This window comes from Anas platyrhynchos, chromosome 6 (assembly GCF_047663525.1).
Source record: "Anas platyrhynchos isolate ZD024472 breed Pekin duck chromosome 6, IASCAAS_PekinDuck_T2T, whole genome shotgun sequence".
Taxonomy (NCBI): domain Eukaryota; kingdom Metazoa; phylum Chordata; class Aves; order Anseriformes; family Anatidae; genus Anas; species Anas platyrhynchos.
Genome location: NC_092592.1, coordinates 8,031,255 through 8,054,241, shown reverse-complemented (window position 1 = coordinate 8,054,241; position 22,987 = coordinate 8,031,255). Strand labels below are relative to the sequence as shown.

General features: G+C 39.7%; 1 protein-coding gene across 1 annotated transcript; it reads left to right on the top strand.

Moving 5' to 3' along the window:
- Positions 1–237: 237 nt before the first annotated feature.
- SIRT1 (sirtuin 1) lies at positions 238–20,808 on the top strand. The gene is made up of 9 exons (XM_038181120.2): positions 238–746; positions 2,657–2,773; positions 3,936–4,177; positions 5,446–5,598; positions 8,572–8,719; positions 11,503–11,582; positions 15,724–15,910; positions 17,113–17,670; positions 18,698–20,808. Exons 1-9 carry the CDS (start codon positions 287–289, stop codon positions 19,012–19,014), a joined length of 2,262 nt encoding a protein of 753 aa, XP_038037048.2. The 5' UTR covers positions 238–286; the 3' UTR covers positions 19,015–20,808.
- The last annotated feature ends 2,179 nt before the right edge of the window (positions 20,809–22,987 follow it).

Sequence of the window (22,987 nt, the reverse complement as noted above, 5' to 3'; positions counted from 1 at the left end):
ACGTGCCGGGCAACCACCACGGCGCGCGGGGCGGGGGAGGAGGCGGGGGGGGCTGAGCGCCGCGCGCCCGTCACGTGCCGGCGGCCGCGCACGCCCCCCTCCCCGTCACGTGACGCGGTTTGTTGTTGTTGCGGCCTCCGCGGGGCGGGTGCCCGCGTGGGCGGCGGCGCGGTCACGTGCCGGGGTTAAAGCGCTCCCTCGGGGCGGGGGGGGAGGGGGCTGTGGCGGCGGCGCTGCTGCGCGCTGCGCCGGGCGGGAGGGGGGCGGCGGCTGCTGCTGCTCCAAGATGGCGGACGGGGAGGCTCCGCTCCTCAGGGCCCGCGGCGCCGGCGGCGGCCCCGCGGCGGCGGCCCCGAGCGCCGAGCCCGCGCCCAAGCGCCAGCGCCTGGCCTCGGACGACGGCGGCTGCGGCCAGGGCGCGGCGCCCGCCCCGCGGCCCGAGCGGGGAGCGGGGCCGCCACCGCCCGGTGCCGCCGCGCCCGGGGAGCCGCCGGGGGAGCGGGCGGGCGCCGGCGGCCGCGTCCGGGCGGAGGGCTCGGGGCTCGGCGGGGAGGCGGCGGCGGCCCGGGGCCGCGGCGGCGCGGACAATGGGGCCGGGCGGCGGGGCCTGGCCCGGGCGGAGCCGCCGCGGCAGCGGGGCCGGGGGGAGGGGGCGGAGGCGGCGCCCGGCGAGGACGCGGCGGAGGCGGCCGCTGGCTGCGGGCGGGGGCAGCGCTCCAACGGGGCGGCCGAGGCCCCGCAGCCCGGTGAGCACCCGGCCCTCCCCTCCCCTCCCCTCCTCTTCCTCCCCTCCCCTTCCTCCCCTTCCTTCTCCCTCCCCTCCCGTCCCGTCCCCCCGGCTGTGCGCGGTGCGGCGCGAGGCGGGGCCCTGCGGGGCGGGGGCCGGGGCCGGGGGGCGGCGCTGCTCAGCGGGGAGCTGCGGGGCGGCCGCGCGGAGGGTGGGAGGCAGCGCCCGGCTGGGGCACTGCGGCCTGTGCTGAAAGCTGTTAAAGAGCTGATGCCTCCTTGGAGATCTGGGAACTCCTCCGTGAAGCCCCAGAGCAAACTTCTCAGGGCCAAAGCTATCCGACAGCGAACGGCGCTGCGTGGTGCGCCCGGAGCAGCCTCGCTGCTTAAAAACCTCCCTGGAACAGCACGGGAGAGCTGATGGTCTCTTAGAAATGCCTGATAAGAAGCCCGTTGCTCCAGTTGCTAAAGCTCTCAGACACGCTTTGCTTTGTGCTGGCTATTTCTAGCAAGATCCCTTTTTCCCTTTGAGGAGCCAGGTGAATCCATAGGGAGCGTTACAATTTGGGCTGTTACCATAAGCTGTTTATCTGTCATGTTTCAGAAACATAAGACAGTGCAACCTGTACCTGATGAGTCTTTAACAATGTAGACTTTCATTCTTTACACAGGAGACTTAAAGGTTGTTCTAGTATAACGTTACACTTACTGATGGGTACTAATCAACTTTTTTCCTTCATAATAATTTTTGCGTAAGATGTTCACTGATTCTGTGCATCAGGAGACAGAAGTGAAATGCTGTAAATATATAAAATAATACAAAATAGTAAAGTCAGAAGAGCACCTCTGTGCTCTCGGAGCAAGACAACTATAAAAAGCAAATTTCTGTCCTCTGCCACTTTCCATTCTAGTCAGAGCAATTTATACAATTTATGTGATAAAGGAAAACAGGACAACACAACCTCTGAATAAAAATACAGTGGTGTCTTGTGGTGGTCTTTATTTAAGAGTGAAGTGAGATAACCTAGCTAGTATACTGTAGGAATTCATTCAAGTAGAGGTCAAAAACTATTGTAGTGATCCTTTGCTTAGAGACTGACTGAAACTTCTTTTCATTTGTTCATAGATTTTCAGCAAATTAAGCTATACTTGATTTGGCTTTCTAATAGAAAAGGTTGTTAGAAAAGCTCAGTGCTCTCTATTGTAATGAACTAATCAGGTTAAAACTTGAATTTCTCCTTAAACATTGGGTTAGCGTTGCACGCTGTAAAACAAGTATCCCGTTCCCCTCTAGAGTTCTTACTCTAGACATACGATGAAGTTAGGTTGAGTTACTCTGGCTTAAGGCCACTAGCTGAGCAACGCACGCACGCCAGACCAACTGCAAGGTAAAACGGATGATAAATTTAGTGAAGGTGGTTCAAGGTAGCGCATTTTCTGTCATAGCTGAAATAGCATAAAAACATGTATGTGGTCAGCACGACAAAATTCTGCACCTCAATTGTGTCCAATTGTATTTGTTTTTAAATTTGCTCTTATAACCTAGTTAATAACCTAGCTAAATATTGTTCTGTAAGTGGTGGTGCATTGGTTTTATTCCATATTACTGTAAGAGAAGAGAATTTTAATTGTACTTTTTTTTTTTTTTTTGGGAACATACAAATAAACATAGTGCCCAGCACTTTGTAGAACGAAAACCTCACTCAGGTCAACATCCAGCCCACTGAGGCCAGTATTAATATAGCAAATCTGGCATTCAACCCAAGGCTTGTTAGCAGATCTTTAACTTCTTTCAAAAAACAGTGTCTAAGTGGTGAAACAGTTTGTAATTCATTGCAATCAACTTGAATAGCATGCAGTTTCAGATCTTGTGTTATACGAACTGCCATTTGGCTCAAGTGTTGTAATATGTCATTGTGCTGTCTTGCAGATAACTTTCTTTTTAGCGATGAAGTCATAGCCAATGGTTTTCACTCCTGTGATAGTGATGAAGATGACAGAGCCTCACATGCAAGTTCTAGTGATTGGACCCCAAGACCACGTATAGGTAGAAGCCTATATAATGTTCTTAGATCCTGTTTACCGTTGAACAGTTACTAAGTTCTTCCTAGTCTTCAGATGACTGTATTACAAAAAACAGCAATTACGGTTTTTCATCAGATTAGTTATTTACCCTATCCTGTATGATACCTAAGGAATTTAAAAATGAACCTGAATTTGTATTTTGATTAAAATGTCACTTTTTTCTGTAGAAATCCTGACGTGATCCATGTTAAAGGCATAAATGCAAACTCACTGAATTGGAAAGTTGTTTGGAATATTTCTTTCTTACTTAGTATTATTCATACTTTAAGGATCAAGAAACACTTGTGTAATTTTAGACTAATTACACTGTAGGGCCCACTGTCCTACATAATACATGGACTAATAATTCTGAAACCCATTTCATCTGTTGCATAGGACCTTGGTAGAAAGTTTTTGCCTCATGCAGAGGTGAGAACTGCTGGTGAGGTCACTGGTGACTCCTGTGGGACAGGGTGGCAACAAACTATTTTACTTAAAATCTGACCATATGTTCTCTTTACTGATCCCATTCATTACAGGATCAATGTTGGTACCTTGTGGTTAAACATGTATGATAGCTTTCTTAGTGTAGCTTAAGATTTATTTTTCTTCTACTGCCTTGAGTGTTTTTGGAAAGATTAATGGCTGTAGGAGGTCATGTCTGAAATGATTAGCGTTAAATAACTAAAAGAACAATAAAACAAATCCATGGACTGGTGGGCCCATTTGTCTCAATGAAAGACAAAGAAGTATAAGCATGTTTGTTGTCTCTTCAACTAATTTCTGTGAATACGCTGTGAAACTATGGAAAAACACTAATGGAATCCTGAAATAGAGATGTATTGTGAAAATCGTGTTGCTAAATATGTGCTTCTAAGAGCCATCAAGCTTGCTATGAGCTGTGATTCTTACCTTGACTGATTTCCTAGGAAATCCTTCATGGATTAACACAAAATAATCATAAAACCCTATCTAGGCTATCACTTCAGAATTTTGACCAACGCGTACAGTTTTGAATGAACAGGGCATTACATTGGATTAATAAAATGAAGTGGCAAGCATTAATCAATAGAGTGGTGATCACAGTCACATCAAATACTTGGCTCAGTTTGTTTCCATTTTGCTTTGTTTTTAAATTTTCTTAGGTCCTTACACTTTTGTTCAGCAACATCTCATGCTAGGTACAGACCCACGAACAATTCTGAAAGACCTGCTACCAGAAACAATCCCTCCACCGGAACTGGATGATATGACGCTGTGGCAAATTGTCATAAACATTCTTTCAGAACCACCAAAAAGAAAAAAGCGAAAAGATATCAATACTATTGATGATGCTGTGAAACTTTTACAAGAGTGCAAAAAAATAATGGTCTTGACGGGAGCTGGGGTACGTATTCCTGCAATGACAGTATGAGAATATATAGGGAAATGGTTAAATTCTTATCCAAAGCTTTACAGCATGCAGATCTGACACTGGCAATGCTGGTAATCAAATAATTGTGCTAGATGGGAAGAGGAGGTACAAGCTGTCTGCTAGAATGATGCACGCTGCAAGATTGGAGCTTAAATTGGAAGTGACAAGATCTCTCTTCTTAAAGAAAATACTGTTAAACACTTAAGCAATTGCTTTCATGCAAACTAATTATGAAATAAAATTATATCTGCCTGTTCCAGAACACTTTCTATCCTAGTCTTTTTTCATCTCAAACAAAGGTAATGACTTTCCTTATAAAGTCTCAGTGGATTTCTTAAAATGCCTGGTAGAGCTAGAGGGACTAGAAGAATAGGACTTGAAAAGGGAAGAAAAAAGGAGGGGGTTGGATCCTGCGAAGAGTTTGACTGGATTTCAATAGATTGAATATTACTTTTAATGTGTCACACTGTGATGGTAATAAGATTACTCACTGTTCCACTAAACAATGCCTGAACTGCTGTATATTTGTAGCTTTATACCTGTGTACCTGATCATGGCATGAAAACTGATCTTTTGCTTCTGTTGGTCATATGCAGGGGGTGTGACACTGTTCAGAAAAGATGAAAATCCAACTCAGACCAGTTTTTCAGAAGAGCACCGTTATTTCTATTACCCATTCTTGCTCTTCCTACAATTGCTATCATACACCTGTTTCCCCTCCTCTTCCTATAGTATTCTGGGCTAGTGTGGGACAATAAATTAGTCTTAGATTACTACAGTGCTTAGTTCATCAGAAGCATTTTATTCATCAAAAGCAAGAATCTCTATTCTGTTACTGCATTAGCATGTGTTAAAAGAAGTGAACCACCTTGTCCCAAGCTAAGTTAGCAGCTCAATGATCAGTAAGCCGTATTTCATGTAGTTCTTATTTTAAATCTTTGTGCACTTCTTACAGGGCTTTCAGTACTAAAAGTTCTAGTGTCTTAATACTGTTTGTATGGATTGTACTAAAGTTTTCTGGGGGACATGGTAATCAAACTTTGTGCTGTTTTTCCTGCTTGAGTTGAAAGTTAGGTTAGTCCAAAAAAAAAAAAAAAAGAAATGCATGGAACTGAGGCTGGTTTTGTTCCTCATGTTTGTGAGCACTGAGCATGCAGGGATGTAGCTTCCCAAATGCTTTGTATCGCAGTAACTCTTTGTGGCCAATATGTAGTTTTGCTTATTGCAGAAATATATTTCAGGTGTCTGTGTCTTGTGGAATACCTGACTTTAGATCAAGAGATGGCATCTATGCACGCCTTGCTGTAGACTTCCCAGACCTTCCAGATCCTCAAGCAATGTTTGATATAGAATACTTCAGAAAGGATCCCAGGCCATTTTTTAAGTTTGCAAAGGTATGGTTTTCCAGCTGTTCTTTATCTTGGTCAGTAAAGACAAATAACAGTATTAGGATGCATAATTCAGATTTTGAATTACTCTGTTAACAAAAGGGTATCTTTGTCTTTTGTTAAAAAGATAGAATTTATTTTAATGAGACATCTCATTCAGTAGTGCGTTGATTATTCTCTTGAGCAGTTCTTTGCAATCTATTGATTTTATATCCTCAGTGTTGCTTTAGTTATTGTATGCAACCATGTATTAGACTTACTGAAAAGACTTAGCAACTTTTTTTTAAGCTTATTTCAACTGTTCCTGTTATAAATTCACTGTGTGTACAACCATTCCAGTTAGTGTTTCTGATCTCAGGGAGGATAAATAAAAGCCTTAAATCCTCAATATTCCTAGCTGCTGTTCCAATCACTAAAAAATAAAATGAGAAACTTCTGGCCCACACATAAGTAAAACAGAAAAATAAATTAGAATGTGAAGTGCTGCGGCATGCTGTTTCATGTCATGGAACTTACTCTTGTTTTATCGCTGTATTTAAGGTTAGGAGGAGTAAAGCAGCTTCATGCGCTGATGAGTTTGTTCTTGTTTCAGGTTTTGATGTAGTTGTCACAAGGTTCTGTACATCTTAGGAAATTCAAGTCTTTTTACAGGGATTGTGTTAGTTTTTTGAAAGTAAGGATGTAGCAGTTTACATAACGATGACAGTGATAAACAGTTTAATTATAAATGCAGGGATTATCTCTCTGAGACAAGAAGGAAATATAGAAACTAGCTATTGAGAAACAAAAAAATATTGCTACAGGACCAGTAAGGACTGGTGAAAACCTATCACTGCTGATTGTGCTCACTTTCTCCTCCCCTTGCTCGCAGTTAGTACTACTGCTCTGTTATTGATCCAGAGATCGGAAAAGAGAAACCAACGCATGCCGCAGTTGCTTGGTTTTCTCTGAACGTCTCTTACCCAGATTCTAACACGTTTTGTGATGTTCATTAGTATATTCAGTACCTTGGCTTTTTAATATCAAAATAAATTAAAAAAAAAAACAACTTTGAAGTCTTCCTATATGCCCATTTACCAGAATGCTGTTGGCTACCATTTTTTTTTTCCTGAAATAAGTTATTTTCTGTCCTTAGCTAGATTATTGCTTCTTTATTCTATGAAATCTTTAAGTTCCTTTAACTCTAGAAGCAAAGAATGGCCAAATAGATTTGCAAGTTTGTGGCAAGTCAGCACTTCTGATATTAAAAAGATAAAATGTAACTATAGCAACTCTGCAAGCTATTTACCCTGCCAAAGCAATGGTTAATTTACTCAGCTAGCATATTTGGACTTGGAGATGAATTTGTTACTTTAATACATACGTTTTTAAGGCACATTTATTGTACATGGGCTTTGCTCTGTGTTTGGTGTACTTCCCCGTGTGCACTATCATGTTTGCCTCACTCCCTTTGTCTTTGTATATCTATGGCAAGAGGTCCGCCATTGCACCGTATGTACGTGCATTTCTAATTCTCTGGTCAATCTCACTTTCCTTACCATTAATGCTAAAAACTCAGTTCCTGCTTCCACTTCTTCAGTGCATTCTGTCCTTTCACACTTTTCTTATTTCCCAGAACGACCCTTCCCTTTGGTTCCTGTGTATTTATTTGTTTGGCTAGTGGTGGCAGAGCACATCTTGCTTGTTCAGACAAAGATACAGAAGCTCTTAAGACCACACAAATACCTGATAATTGTGTAGTAGCCTAGTTACAATCCAGGTGATATCACCATAAGCAATCAATGATCATTGCTGCAGTTTACGTACAAAGACCTATATAGCTTCAGCAACGTGAGTAACTTAAAATATTTTTGTGGAAAACAAATACTTTCGAAAAGCCTCTTTTGCTTGTTAATTGTTAGGCTATATGGTAGCCAAAGCAGGGCTGTCACAAAGATAAATGAAACAGTCCACTGTTGTACTAGAACTTATGGTTCAGCTTTAAGTACCTCCTGGTAAAGGTGGGCAGCAGCCTGTGCCTTGCTAACTTTCTGTATCAAGGCCTGCCTTTCCCAGGTGAGGCTCCAGCCCAGTTGCTATTCAGTGGTGAGAGTAATTGGAGAGCAGAGGGTCTGGAATCCAAGTTCCTCCTCTAAATAAGTGCTGCAGAACAACAGATAGTTGCTGCTGCTGATGTCCTCCTTGTCACACAGCAACTGGAGGAACTGCTCTGGGTGGTCCTCTCTAGGCAGAGGTTCCTAGTGGTTCCTTCATTTGGGTGCCCACACTTCATTTTTCCTTTTGGCTGGCTCCTTGTTCACTGTGAGCAAGCATCAAATCATTCTATAAAAACGCACCCCTTTTTTGCAGTATGCTCCTTAAATGCCTTTCTCCTCTGCCTTGAGCTCATGGAAAGGCTGAGCATCTCTCAGGGCTGTTTGAACTGCTCTGCTGAGCCATAACGTTTTAATTGATGACTGTTGTAATTGGCTAAATTTGTAAAGCTGCTCTGAGTACCACCTGCCTTCCACTTTATGTCCAATCTGTAGTTCTGTTGTCTGGGCATTAATTTCCTACGAATGGCTGCTGATACTGCTGATGAATAAAATCTGTTTATCCTAAACCAAAAGACTAGAATCCAAGTTGCTCATGCAATTTTTATCTGACTGCTGTTAAATCATGCATGTTTCTAATAGCAAACACTGAGGTTGCTTGACAAAAGGGAAAAACAACCTTCCTTTCTTATAGTTCTCAAAACCAAGACAGACCTAGACCTTGCTTTGTGCTGCACAAAGACCAGAATGCCAACTTCTGCATGGAGCAATTCATCCTGGTATGACAAGAAGCTCAGCTTCTGAAAGAAGAGTTGGGTCTGAGAGATGCAAAGGGAATGACTACAGAAAATACTCATATAATTGCAGCTCCTACTGTTTAGCTCTGTGTAAATTGCTGCAGTTTCGTATTCGTATACACTTTCTAATGTATTTCTGAATTCCACAGGAAATCTATCCAGGACAATTCCAGCCATCTCTCTGTCACAAGTTCATAGCTTTGATGGATAAAGAAGGAAAACTACTCCGCAACTATACTCAGAACATAGACACATTGGAACAAGTTGCTGGAATCCAAAGGATAATTCAGTGTCATGGTTAGTGATGGTAGTTTCACTTAATTTTACATATATGAATGATGTTTACTGGTGAAAGTGACATGGTAGTTGCTGTTGGGATTGATATTTTCGCTTCCTTCAATTGACATCTCTCAAGAACAAGTACTCTGCTTTTAAAATAGTTTAGTGTATTAGGTTAAATTATTACCAATAGAATAACAAAACAAAATAACAAAGAGGTTGAGAAACATTTTCTTCAGACACATCAGACAGTAAAGCCCAATTTCATGTTTGTAGCCAACACTCTCATATATTGCATTTTTTCATTAAATGCACTAAACTTTCCTGAATTTGAACTTTCCATTATAGCTTCAGAAAAAATTTAGAGCTCCTTGTGTTTCTTGGTATGTTCCACCAGGCTTCTTAAAATTCAACAGGAGGATGAATGGAAAATTGTGTCAGCAGGAAGACTAGGGACCAGACAAGGATGAGTTTCCAAGATACACATTCCATGTGTCTCTCTGCTGCTTATAGGACTGTGTACTTTACAGGCTGAAAATGCAACTTTTTTTTTGTAAGATAGCTCAAGTATTTAAAGCAGAGGCATTTCAAGCGGAAATACTATTTTTAGAAATAATGCTTGATAAATGGTTGTCCTTTTACATCAGTGAAGATCCACAAGCTTAGACCTTCCCTTTTATTATGTTTTTGGTGTTTCTTTGTATTCATGTATGAGAACAGTATGAAATTTGTTTGTTAGTGAGATGGAGTTTAGCTTAGAATACATTCTGCTGAATCCTTAAGGTACCTTGTCACTTCAGTGACTTACCTTATGTATAAAATATTACAGATTAATCAGCTGTTGAACATAACATCATGTTATTACACCTTCAGTGTCAAACATTCTCTAATTATGATGCCACATTAGGTGGAATCTTTTAATTAGTTGCTTGATATATTTTCCTTTTTGAAAAAACTGCAAATGTCAAGCGAAAAGGTCAAGGATCCATTTTTAAGTGAAGATGACATTTCTTGGAGTGTGTGTCTAGATCACTCAGTAGACTTCAGCAAATAAATTGCTTAAAAGCAATGTCGATGTTTGTAAGACCTGACTTAATGCTGGTATCAGTATTAGAACTGGAACTGAAGAGATTGACTGCTAGGTTAACAGTAGGCTAACTCCTGATCTCAAAGTAAGACTGCAGGGAGCTGTTCTAGTCAGTTCATGCTCCTTGCAGGAAGGGGAGAGAATGAAGTGTTGGAGGATGCATTTCAAACAATGGTAACAGCTAGAGGGAAGGGATAGTTGGTTCTGCCTGAACAAGACCCACTTGTTACTGTTCTCACAGTATCCAACGTAAAATCTGGAGAGAGTTATATGCTGTTCTTTTCTGTCTCAGCTATCAGCAGTTCAGGGATGCCAGCCCAGTACTAGAGATCGAAATTTACCCATTAACCGTGACTGGCTCTTAGAGAGTCTAATTCAACCTTTTCCAGGGACCAAACTCACTTGGCTTCCTTATCTACAAGGTTTAGCTCAGTGCCAGATTTGTCAGTTTGCTTTATCCATAGTAAATGTGATGCTCCGTCCTGGTGACCAGAGAACATACCATAGAATCCAGCTCACTGAATAACCCAAAACTAATGGTAGTTTCTATGCATACTCAGTGTATCATGCATTTTATTTTGGTTATCATTCCTTGTTAGGTATCTATCATGAATTTCTGGTGCGGTTGTGTTTTTGCACATCTCTGACACGTTCAAACTTTCCACTTTTTCAGTTGCACACTACAGTAATCAGATTTCAGACCAGCTTTAGTGTATATGTTGTAACAGTAGAAAAAATGCTGTGGACTTTGAGAATCTGCAGCTTTTGGAAACTGACTAATGGTGGTGGCTAAAAAGAAATGGAAGTTCTGTTGTTTAAGGGTTTGTGCTTCTATCTTTATTCTTTTTGTCTCTGTGTGACAGCCTGAAGTTAATCGTGAGCGTGCCAATGGCAAGGAACCTTGTAACAGTTCGGGGAGTTCATATATGAACACTTGAACACATTTCATGCCACAGAACTACAGCAAAGCGCTAGTGTGAGAACTGCTGTATCTTACATGTAGTTTGTGAATTTAGAATGCCTTTTACATTCAACCAACACATCTGGAATTAGATCATACTCCTTACCATTGCTGTAGCTGAAGGATAGAGGATGTGGGGCAGCCTAACTTCTTGCTCTTGTCCCTTTGATAGTGGAAAAAACAAAATAGTGTTGGAAGTAGGTGCTAACAGATGCCTTGGAGCAACTGCTAGTCTGACAGATGCCTGTGACATACCATATAAGGAGCAAATAATGTCTAGTCTTGAGCATCTGTTCTTAGCTGTTCCCACCTTCTGCACATACTTGACACTCTCAATATCTTAATTATTACCTTTTTTAAAGTTTCCTTTAGAAGAGACTTTTCTACCACCTTTTAAGTTACTCTGTTGCAATGGGAGAGCAGGGCTTTCTTCTTGCCCTTTATCGCCATTAGGAATTAGAGATCTAGACTTTAAATGCTTGCACAAGTTGGAGGAATGATGCAGTATTATTTGTTACCATGCATGCGGGATATCCTACTGCTAAACCAGACTTGCTCCTGCCTAGCATCTGGAAGAACTACCCTTTAGTATCATAGGCATCTTTCTCTTAAGTTACTTTTAATGACTTTTTTTTTTGTCTTTATCTAGCACTGCAATGTAATAGCCTTTGTGTCTTAACATCATTGGCAAAAAGACTAAACCTGAATTACTGAATATTCCTTACTTTTACCATACGGGTTTTTGCCTTTTAGGTTCCTTTGCAACAGCTTCCTGCCTGATCTGTAAATACAGAGTTGACTGTGAAGTTGTTCGAGGAGATATTTTCAATCAGGTAAAAACTTTAAAAAGTCACTGCAGCCTTCTAATAAGTAACTCTTAAAACATACCAAAAAAAATGGATTGCTTAAAAGATCTGAATTTGTTTTTAGAAGACTCATGTCTTAAAAACATCTTCCCATGTATTTCATATGTTCCTATCTGTATTTTAGCATTTGCTCTAGTATTAAGAAATATACTCAGTTACTACACTGCAAAGTGAGGTATTGGGAAAAAGACAGGAAAAAAAATAGTCCATTTCTAATGGCAATTCTGAGAAAAGTAGAGCTTAAAATGGTAAGCAGGGAGTTGGATTTACACCTGCGTTATGCTAATCTGAACTCTGTCACACTGAGAAAGTATTCTTAGCCGTTGATAACATCAGTTGCTCTTAGAGCATTTATGTACATTAAAAGTGTGTTTAAATTGTAGATGATGCATGGAGAAGTTGCACAGTATAAAGCAGCCTCTGAGCAAAGAGAAGGACATGAAATGTCTGATATGTACTTTCTAGGACTTTTGAACTGTTTTGTATTCCCAGCTCCCCACATCTGGGTGTGAAGTGCTCCAGAGCCAAGTCAGGAGTTAGTTCTGCTCTGTCAGACTAGAATAAGCTTTGGCTTGGTTGGACCCTCTTTGCTTTTGTTCCCTATCTTTTGAAGGAACAGAGATAATGATCAAAAAGATCTTGTATATATAAATGGAATGAGACGTTGTTGTGGGTTGATAGAGTCCACAGTTGCAATTTTAAATGAGAAACACAAAGAGAACATCTTTCAAGTACTGCATTTGAAACAGAACTCAATGAGAACCTTTCAGAAGAGATGTTTGAGTAAAAGCTTTAAGAAGTACCAACCTCATAAGACTTAAGCTTTGTAGCATTGAAATATTGGATGTTTGAAATGTGGTTTACTTTGCTATTAACCTTATTTCTGAGAGTTTTCTCACAGGTGCTTGCTACTCCTTTACCTCAAAGCCAGTTGGTTGGGGTTTGGGCTTTGTTTCTTGTTTTCCTTCTGAACAACTCTTCCTAAGCATGTTGTGGTTTCTTGTTTTGACCAGTGGTCATGACTCCTTCTCCTAACAAGACTTGAATCATTGTGCTTTCATATGTGGAACTGAACTTCTGCCTTGGTGGCTTGTGGCCAGCAGAGGAAGTGTGGGGAAGGGGATAGAAGCCTGTAGCAATACCTGCGAACAGTGAGAATAAAGAGGGATTTGAATTCCAAGAACCAGAACTTCTGACATGCAATCTGTCAGCCCTGCTCTTACAGTACGGTTACTGGGTATCTCAGTCTGAGGGAAGCCCTGGCTGTTACTGTGCAGAACAGTAATTCCATATGGTTATTGCTGAATATAATTTCACACAGCAAGAAAGAGAGCTACTGAAAGAAAAAAAAAATCCTTCTTTATGCCTTCAAAACAATTGTTCTATTTCCCATCATCTCTATTCCAGTTTCCACTTCCCAAACTGGTGCTGTGCGGTTTCTTTTTATGTTACCTCTCCAGAATATAGAATTTGGTTCCTTAGATATTTAAAGAATCCTGTTCTATATGTACAAAACAAACTATTGTCTGTTTCAACAGCTCTGTTTCTCTAACAAGATCTCCCTATCACCAAATGGTTTTGAGACTTCGGTCCTAGTATTGAGAGTCCACTTTCTATTCTCTGCTGTCCTTTGCTACCTGGAAGTTCAGTTATATGTGGCCCCAGGTTGTTTTCCATTAAAAAATTATCTTTCCTTTCCTCTGGTCCTTCCCCTTACAGTCCTAAGTGCTTCACAAGAAATTATCTATCTAGCATATTTCTGTCAGGATTTCCTTTCCACATATTAGAGGCTGATACTTAAGAACATCTGGTTATAAAACTACCCCTTTCTTGCTGATCCTTCTCATTCTTCAGCCAGTTCAAATGGAATGCCCTAGTTCCCTGTAGCATGATTCTTTTTCTAGGTTGCTGTATGCAACCATCCTTCTGGATAAGAAATAGCAGACATTATAAATCACACAGGAAAAAAAAAAAAAACCAACTTGATAGTAAATTTCAGTTACTTCCAAAAATATCAATTTCACTTTGCTTTTGACTATTTTAGGCAGCTTCAGGAAATAGTAAAAGCATCTCAGATTTAGGAAGAAAAGGACCATGAAAACATGCAACTGGCCTTGGATACTCTTAAACCAAGATAATCTTTCCTTGTCTTGTTTTTGATATACTTGATAGCATCAATAGCCCGTGAGGAATTCTAGTTCTCTGTGGTTAGACGAGTACAACAGCAGAGGTGGTGGGGCTCTGGGGAAGTGCTGCCTCTGGAGGGAAAGAGAATCCTAGGCAACTGAGTGGCCAGTTATCTAGCCTTAACTTCTTGGTATCAATTTCAGCTCTTGGAATAGATCTCCCCCTTACTGACGACCTTTCTGAGGATTAGCAGAGAAGATGGTGAGTAGTGTAGTGTTGAAACATATTTATGGGCCCCTTACAGTAACTCAAACAATTTGGATAGGGACATCAGTTGCTCTACAGAGATCCGTTAAACAATGTCATTAGAGTTCCTGCAGGAGAGGATGGCATCAATTACTATTGCTTGGTCGTTTTAGTCAAATTAGAAGTTAGAGATCTTCATTTCATCTTCCTCCTAATACAGAGTAAATATATTTATTTCCTTAATCTTGCAACTTAAAATGCAAAGAAGGCATTACTACCTTCAACAGATGAAACAGCAGGGTAAAAAGTTTCAGGAAAGTTTGTGTGCTATTAGCTGTCTTTCAAATATGTAGAGATCCAAGATAAAAAACCTCAAGATTCATCCTGCCCACCTTCTGTGTTTTGGCAATTTTTTAGGTTGGTTTCCCTTTAGCATGTGGATTAATATTTTTAGCCTTGGGGAGGTGATGAAGGCTTTCTCTATGCTGCTTCCTAGGTCTTGTGCTACAGTGCTTCTTATGCTTCTCTCCTACAAAGTTTTCCCCAAAGAAGGATTAGATAAGACTTGAATTTTGGGTAAGGACATTTGATTAGGTCCTTTAGCATTGCAAGCTAAAGGTCCTTCCTACAGAGAAAGGCCTTTAGTTTGCAATGCTTTCCCATGTGGAAAATGTTGTCTTTCGTTACACTACAGACATCAATAAATTGGTTCTTCGGTTTAAACAGTTGTATATTGTCTTTTTCTGTATATAGTCTGTTTACAAGAGGGAGTTATGTGTTTAAATGTCTTCTTTGATGTATCCTTCATGCGTTGCCCTATTACAACAGATACTACACATCTCTTTACACCTTTACAAATCACTAAATTGCTTGTGAAGACTGCTATAAGATTGCAGCTCCTTAGATTTATTTTGGGATATTGTACTTCTTGGAGTATAGCTGAGAGAACTTTTCTATTTGAAAGAACAATTGTTCAGTAATAAGTTCTGCCTGTATATACTCGCATCACTCACCTTCTTGCTTCTTCTCCCTGAAAGAATCCTAGGAAAGAGCTGAAAGTTGAAAGAAAATGCTCTGGTTTCAAAAGGGGAAAGGGAACCTTCTTCTCCACCAACGTAACTCCCCACTGCTTTCTCTGCTCCATTTCTGGAGGAATTAGAGAAGCTTAAAACGGAGACTAAAAGTTCTGCTCCATGTTCTTGTTCTGTATGCTTTTTGCTAGCCATCTGCTACAGTGCCATGTTGCTTTATTCATGTAACATTCTCCTTTTGGAGGAGAAAAGGAGGTAGAGATGTAAAGCTCTACAGTATACTGTTTGATTAGGAAGGGTTTTGTATCAGACTGTGCAATGGAAACTGATAGTGAAATCAAAGCTTTTGTTCTGATTAACCCAAGAGAAATATATTCCTATCCAGTAGGAGGTTATTAGACTTCGGTGTCAAGCGTGACTTCTAGACTTTGGCTTAGATAGCTAAGAACTGTGGCACAGTTTCACGGTTTCCCCATTTTGAATGAAAAGGACTCAGTCTTTATTCCTGCCTTAGTTCTATTCCTGTGTCCATTTGCTGCAGACTAGGCTAAGAAATGTACTTATCTGTACATCCACAGGAAAATCAAATCAGGAAATACCACTGAAACATCCTGTCTTTTGCCAAAATAAGTCACCATGAATTGCCAAAATCTGATGTTTTCAAGGTCACAGCCACAGTGGTAATCTAAGCTGTTCTACTGCAGGTTGTTCCTAGATGTCCCAGATGTCCACCTGATGAACCGCTTGCCATCATGAAACCAGACATAGTGTTCTTTGGAGAGAATTTACCTGAGCAGTTCCATCGCGCCATGAAGTATGACAAAAATGAAGTTGATCTCCTCATTGTCATTGGGTCTTCACTGAAAGTAAGACCAGTAGCATTGATTCCAAGTAAGTAACTATCTCTGGTAATTTCTTCTAAAACTTGGTTCAAAGTAGAATTCTCAGTTAAGAGGTCTAAGAATGGCTTGGGGCTTGATTCAGTGAATAAACTAGGTTAAGTATTTTTCTACTATGAATGTAAAGGTGAAATGCAAAATGAACAAAGTAACAAAGTCTAAGTGCTTTTTCTATGCTCAAGGCACAATATGGATCTGAAGGTAATGAAATTATAATCCAAAAAGCTAGTTGTCTAGAACTTGATTACTTTAAGATTCATTAAATTAATTTCTCTCCCAACTCACACTATCCTTTCAGAATTACTTGAAAGATTTAGTAAGTAATTGTCTTGTGAAAGATAAATACTGTATCAAAAAATCAGTTCAACTACACCTGGGGTCTGAGCTGTAACTTAGTTTTAAAGGCAGTACTTCACACTGGTTATTTATTTGCCTACTGCATGCAAGATTACTCATCTCATACTCAACACACTCTCCCAGTGCAAGCCTGAGAAGGGCATGTGCTGACCCCCTGCTGTTAACTAGGAACAGCACCACATCCATGGCTTTTGTAGTAACAGCATCAGACTGAGGGGAAGGGCAAAGACTAGAAAGTCAGGATCCACTACACAAACCATTGCTCCATCCATGTCTTAGGACTGGATTCATTAGTTGATTATCTGAGGAATTAATACTAGGTTATTAGCCTGGTGGGTTTTGGAGCCCTGACTGTCAGAAATAGGTTGAGCAACCCCATACAGCACAAGTTGTATTCGTAAAAATTTTTTCCTAATTAAGGGAATGTCGGTTACCATCAGTATATTCTTTGTGTACACTTAAGTACATCAAATGAATGCACAGGATATCCGCAATCCATCTAAAATGGTATAGTATTTAATAATATTTTTAACATTCAACCAACCATAGCTTTTTCTGAGTAGAACACCACCTTTTACTGGGGAAAAAAAAGTGTGTGTGGGGAGATAATCTAGTTAGGCTACAGTAGGCATACCCAAAACAGCAGCTTGAGGTGTTAAGTTCTAGGACTTGCTTGTGCTCTTCCAGATCTGTCTGTTTTGATCTCATTGCAATTGAATGCATGAAGACAACTCAAGAAATCAAATTTTCTAACTAGATCTCTGCTAAAAGTCAAGCTGAAATGACTACCTTGAAATTATCAAATGACTACCTTGAAATTATCTTTTCTATGTACAGGTTCCATCCCCCATGAAGTGCCTCAAATTTTAATAAATAGGGAACCCTTGCCTCATCTACACTTTGATGTGGAGCTTCTGGGAGACTGTGATGTTATTATTAATGAATTATGTCAAAGGCTAGGAAGCGAATATACAAAACTTTGCTACAATTCAGTAAAACTTTCAGAAATAACAGAAAAGCCTCCACGACCGCACAAGGAGCTTGAAATGCACTCATGTGAGCTACCACCTACCCCTTTAAACATTTCAGAAGACTCTAGTTCACCAGAACAAATGACTCCACCGGATTCTGTGGTGGTGTCCTCGGAACAGCCAGCTGAATGTAAGGTAGAAAACTGTGATCCTGCCTCAGAAATTAAAATGAGCTGCACAGAGGAAAAGCTTCAGGACACACAGACATCCTCTGAAAACCCTGAAAATGTTACTAGTGAATTAATAAACTCTGAAACAATGAAGGAAAATGGAACCACCAACGGAGAAAACAAAGAGAAAGAAATCTTGAAGAAGTGCTGGGTAAACAGACCTGCAAAAGAACAGATTAGCAAAAGGCTGGATGGTGAGTAACTTATTTCAGTATTCCGCAGATTTTGACTTTAATGTTGATTCTAGACTTACTTCAAAGCAATAAATAAGTTGCCCTTGAGGGAATCAGTGTTCTCTGTGGTTATTTTTGCTCAGACAAGTGTCTACCTACCTTTTTCAGCATTATGGAGTTTCTTCTTTTGGATAAGTCAATAGGAGCATTTTTCGTAATTTAGAGTATTTTTTTTAATCAGTGATTACTAGAAAGATCAGAGGTTAGGAGGTTGAAGCTAAGTATCAAATCCGTGCTTCTTACAAAAGAAGCAAATCCGAATGCTCTTGCAGAAAAATAAGATGAATCCTGGGGTTTTAAGATAATGGGCACAATACATCAGTCTTCAGACTGGTAGCTGTCTTGTAGGACTGACTGATGAAGCCATGGTAAGATTTGAAAAGCAAATTGCACAGTTGGATTTTGAAGCGATATTTAGACTTGCCAAGGAAGCCTTTCAGTAGGCAGTCTGTTAACTGATGTAAACAAGTAATCACATCAGAAACATGGTATGGATGGAGAACCAGGAATTAAATTGCACTTCTCTAAAGCAACTGTTTAAACTTTGTCAAATACTCCATACAGTGGGTTCCAATTCTGTGTTACAACCAATGGCAATCTAGCTGTGAACACACATACCACTGAAAAGCACTGCTAAGTTACAGTTTAAATACTGTTTTGTGTCAGAGTGAGTGGGGAGAAGAAATACCAAGCTTTCCAGTGAAGCATGTTACATGCTGTTCCTAATGAGACACTGAAATAAATGGATTTCTAATGTAGCCTTATTTGTCAGATAAGCCTGACTTTTGAAAACATATCTATGCAGGTAAACAAATATTTGCAAGATCTTGTATGAGTAGCTTACTTTAGCTTTTTATTTCTCCCAGGCAGCCTGCTATAGTTGCCCCTGCTTAAGTAGAGGGGTTGGATCAGGTGACCTCCAGAGGTCGCCTTCCAACCTCAACCAGTCCGTGATTCTGTGATACTGACTTCTTAAATTCTGTTTCAGGTACTCAGTATCTATTTTTACCACCAAATCGCTATATTTTCCATGGTGCTGAGGTATACTCAGATTCTGAAGATGATATCATGTCTTCTAGCTCTTGTGGGAGTAGTAGCGAAAGTGGCTCATGTCGTAGTCAGAGCTTAGATGTGGAAGATGAGAGTGAGATTGAAGAGTTTTACAATGGCATAGAGGATGAGGATGCTCCAGAAAGGGAAGAAGAAGCTGGATTTGGGGAAGATGGAGTTGAACAAGATGCAGCTGATGAATCAGCTTATACAAATGAAGCTGCAAAGAATGATCCAACAAGCAACAAATTGTAAAGTGATCACTGACTGGTTACAGGAACTTTCCACCAGCATTAGGAGCTTTGGCATGTCAGAATGAATGTTTACGTCTGAATTTAGAGCAACAAAACCATAAGGATGTAGTGTTTATAAACAACTAAAACAGATTTTCATGCTTAGTTTTTTACCTTTTTCAATAAAATTCTATTACTGCACACTCAACACTAACTCATCTTTTTTTTTTTAAAGGTACTAGGAATATCTAAACAATTGTCACTATGTTCACTTTTAAGTCAGCTGTCTGATCAGGCATCCATGTATATAATACATATTTTTGCTTAATGAATTTCAGCTTGTATTATTTTTAAACAGTTTTGAAAAAGCCATTGGAATGTTAAACTAATATAAAGGGAACAGCTAATTTAGACCAAAGAATGGTATTTTCACACCTCTTGCTTTGTAACAGTTTGGTTTATTTAAAACCTTCTTATGCTTCTGCTAAATTTTTCAGTCTTGCATAGTCTGTCATTAAACACTGGCATTTTCTAAGACCTACTGTGGCAGCTAATTTTTTGCTTCAACAGTTACTTTGTATGTTTGAGACATACTTAAATGTGAGTAGATAGTTAAAAATGGAAACAAAACAGTAAGCACTTGAAAAATCCTACCCTGTTTTTTAGACTGGTCAAGAAGTGCTGTGAAAATGCTTAAGTTATTGAGTTTAATACTTCCTGTGGACATGAAGCAATGTTGACATTGGCTCCTTAGCAATTATTATACTGGAATACTGGCATATTAAACAAAATGAATCCCCTACAGTGTAAGTTTTTCAGGTTGTATATCTGAAAATATAGTCAAATATAGTGCAGCTTGCATTAAAAAAAGTGTTTGATAAATTGCCAAGGCTCTGTAAGGTGGAAGCTTGGCTGAGTACAGAATAGTGCTCCTACCAGTGTGTGGAAAGGTGCAAAAACCAAATCTTTCTCTAATACTTAAGATGTAACAGAATTAGGAAAAACTCACTCAAATAGTGAGAGGTTCTGCTTACACTGCTGAGTAGATAAAATACAGACAAACAACCTAACCTGGAAGCATGCTGTTTTGAGGTAATGTCTCAGGTTAGGAAAATCATTTTCTACCTGCTAGCTCCACTCACATCTTGAAAGCAAAGCAGTTACTCCAATTATTACACTGCATCTTCAAGTGCTAGGCTGCCTTAAAACTGGATGTTGCAAATTTTCAAGTGCAGATTGTTTCCAAGCCTTTAGAATAATTTTGTAAAATTGCACAGTGCAGTAGTAAGTGAAACAGCATTTTTATATAAACCACTTTTTCAACATTGGCCCCAATGATCTCTACGATGTAGATTATTCATATTCTTTGCTTTAATATTTATTATGACATTTTGGAAGATGTATAGTAGCTGTTCTTTGAACATGAGATACATCAGAAAATAAATATTTAAGAACAGCCTTCTGTATCCATCTAAAAATGTTGGCATGTTGTCTCATTGTCCAAATTTAATACAGCTCTTATTTGCCTACACTAAAGAATGCAATATGTTTAGTTTTCACTTGCATGTCACAATGTATTAGTTTGTGCTATAGGAGATATTTTAAATTGAAATACTTTGTTTTAAATTATTTTTACAGTGAGGATTGTTTTCTGCTCTTTTATATTGTATATAGTGTCTTTTATGTAATCTACTGGCATATGTTTTGTAGAAGACTGTTTAAAATAACTGGCTATCTTCCTGCAACTTTTGAAATACAAAACCAGTGTTTTATACTCGTACACTCTGTTCTAAAGTCTATTAAAATCGTCATTTGATTTCTGGTTTCTGTTAATTTCTAGTTAGATCCTAAAAGCTCAACAAAAGATGCTCTATAAAGTTTTAAGGTATATCCTAGATAATGTATTTATATAGTAAATTGCTTTTTCCATCTGACCCCCTGGGGAGGAAAAAAAAAAAAGCTGAACAAAGCTAGGCTGCGCTGTCCTCAGTGAAGTGACATCCTAAACCACAATGCAATTTCATCTTTCAGGAAACTACTTTTCTCCTTTCAAGCCCCACGCTACATTTAGATGTATTCACTGAACAGTAGTGTTTATTCCTATACCTCCCTCTTGCCCTTCTTTACCCAGCCCAGAGCTTCCTTTATTTGGGGACTTGATACTTCCACCCCAACCTTCAGCAGCATCAGCCAGGAGCAGCTTTCTGCAAGAAACCTGCACCACGCAGGATTTAAGGGCATATTTTACTGGTTAACCATATCACACTTTACCTCTGTATTTCTAAACCAGCAGCCCTCATTTTTTATATATATAAATGTGTATGTACGTATGTAATAGATATATAGGCCAAAAAATCAAACACGCACACCTGAACTAAAATACTAAAAATAAAGTGTTTTTCTCACAACTAACATATCCTTAACAGCTTCACTTTCAAAGGACTTGAAAACATTTTTCCTCCAGAATAAAACAGCTTCCTTCCCTTTTTTTTCTACATCCAGATAAGTTTCCTTTTTGCTCTTCCTTGGATCTTTGCCTCTATTACCTGAACAGAAGAAAAACCCCAGACTAGAATGTGTCACCTCATTCCTCTATTTCACATGCTATCCTTTCCCTGCAGTGAAGACATCTTTGAATGCTGCGTAATACAAACAATGAGGTAAATTATGGGGATGAGCAACCATTTGCTATCATGGCTCACTGTTATCTATAAGTATTCAGCATCTTACCCAAAATTCATTTGGAAGCATGGAAGGAGGTGTTCAGTTCCAGTTGTAATTTGCTGAATCTCAAAGAGGTTCCTTCTTTTTCTCCGAATTTGCATTACTAACCTGAGAAAGCATCTTTATCCTTGTAGCATTTATACTAAACAGATGTACAAGAGAAAAAGCAAGGTACACGCATTTCTTTAATGCTATAACCCCATTCCCTAACCCACCTTCAGCTGCCTTTGATGTATTAGATACAATCATCATTGTATTAGATACAAAAAGTATTTCTGGTGATACAAAAGCTGTCAAGTATTTTAAAAGTCCACAATATTTTTTTCCTGAATAGCCATATATTCCATAATGGTCTATGCTGAATCAAGTACATTTTAACTTTTTTTTTCCATTTATCAAAAATATTTAATGCTTACTAAATGAATGACAGTAAAGTACCAAATAGCATCAAATTCGGAAGGGCTATAAGTACACAGAATTTGAATGAAACCAGCACTCAGAATAAAACTGAAAAATTGAAATTGAGAAAGAGGAAGATACGGTTCAGTACTTGAGGTTCAATATCTATGGCTAAATACTGAAAACAGCCAAGTCTAAAGGCAGCTGTAATGATAGACTTATCTACAGAGTGACTGGGGATTAAAACCCAGAGCAGAATTCCAGGCCAAAACAACTGATCATACCTATGTAATAGAGGGTTTTGAAAAAGCTATCACTAATCAAAAGAAGGTCACGGAGTCACACTAGCATCCTTCAAATAGTCAGTGTGCTTTGCACTTTTAAAAAGACACATGGGCTGCCAAGACTTAACCAGGAAATGTAATATATAATGACATAGGAAGAGTAAAGAACTATTTACTCTCACAATGTAAGGCCCAGAGACCATTCAGCTGAACGTGCAGAAAAGCAGAAGAAACAAAACGAGCCATCACGCTGGAATTTACACAACCTGCTGCCACAGGACCCTGTTGGAGTTCACAAATTCAGGTAGGACAGGTCTACCTACTGAAGCTCCTTGAAGGGGCTTCCAAAGAGGCTATTTTCCTTTATGCTCTTAAGCAACTGGACCAGCTACAGGTGGACAGTTTTCACCTCAGATTAACCCAATACAGCAGTTCTTAGGGGAAATACAGCAGCAGTGCTTCTGGGAGCTCCATTGTATCTGTTTGTACTGGGCATTATAAAGCAGGGACTAAGCAAACACTGGTAAGGCACTCTCTAAGCATGTATTTGTTTATCCTATCTTGGAGGTAGTGGAAGCAGATATACAT

Bases quoted from the DNA above. Each gene is read 5' to 3' on its own strand.
- SIRT1 (XM_038181120.2), top strand. From the start codon at position 287: ATGGCGGACGGGGAGGCTCCGCTCCTCAGGGCCCGCGGCGCCGGCGGC. The intron at 5,599-8,571 runs GTATGGTTTTCC...TGAATTCCACAG, and splicing joins CATTTTTTAAGTTTGCAAAG to GAAATCTATCCAGGACAATT. The intron at 8,720-11,502 runs GTTAGTGATGGT...TTTGCCTTTTAG, and splicing joins AAGGATAATTCAGTGTCATG to GTTCCTTTGCAACAGCTTCC.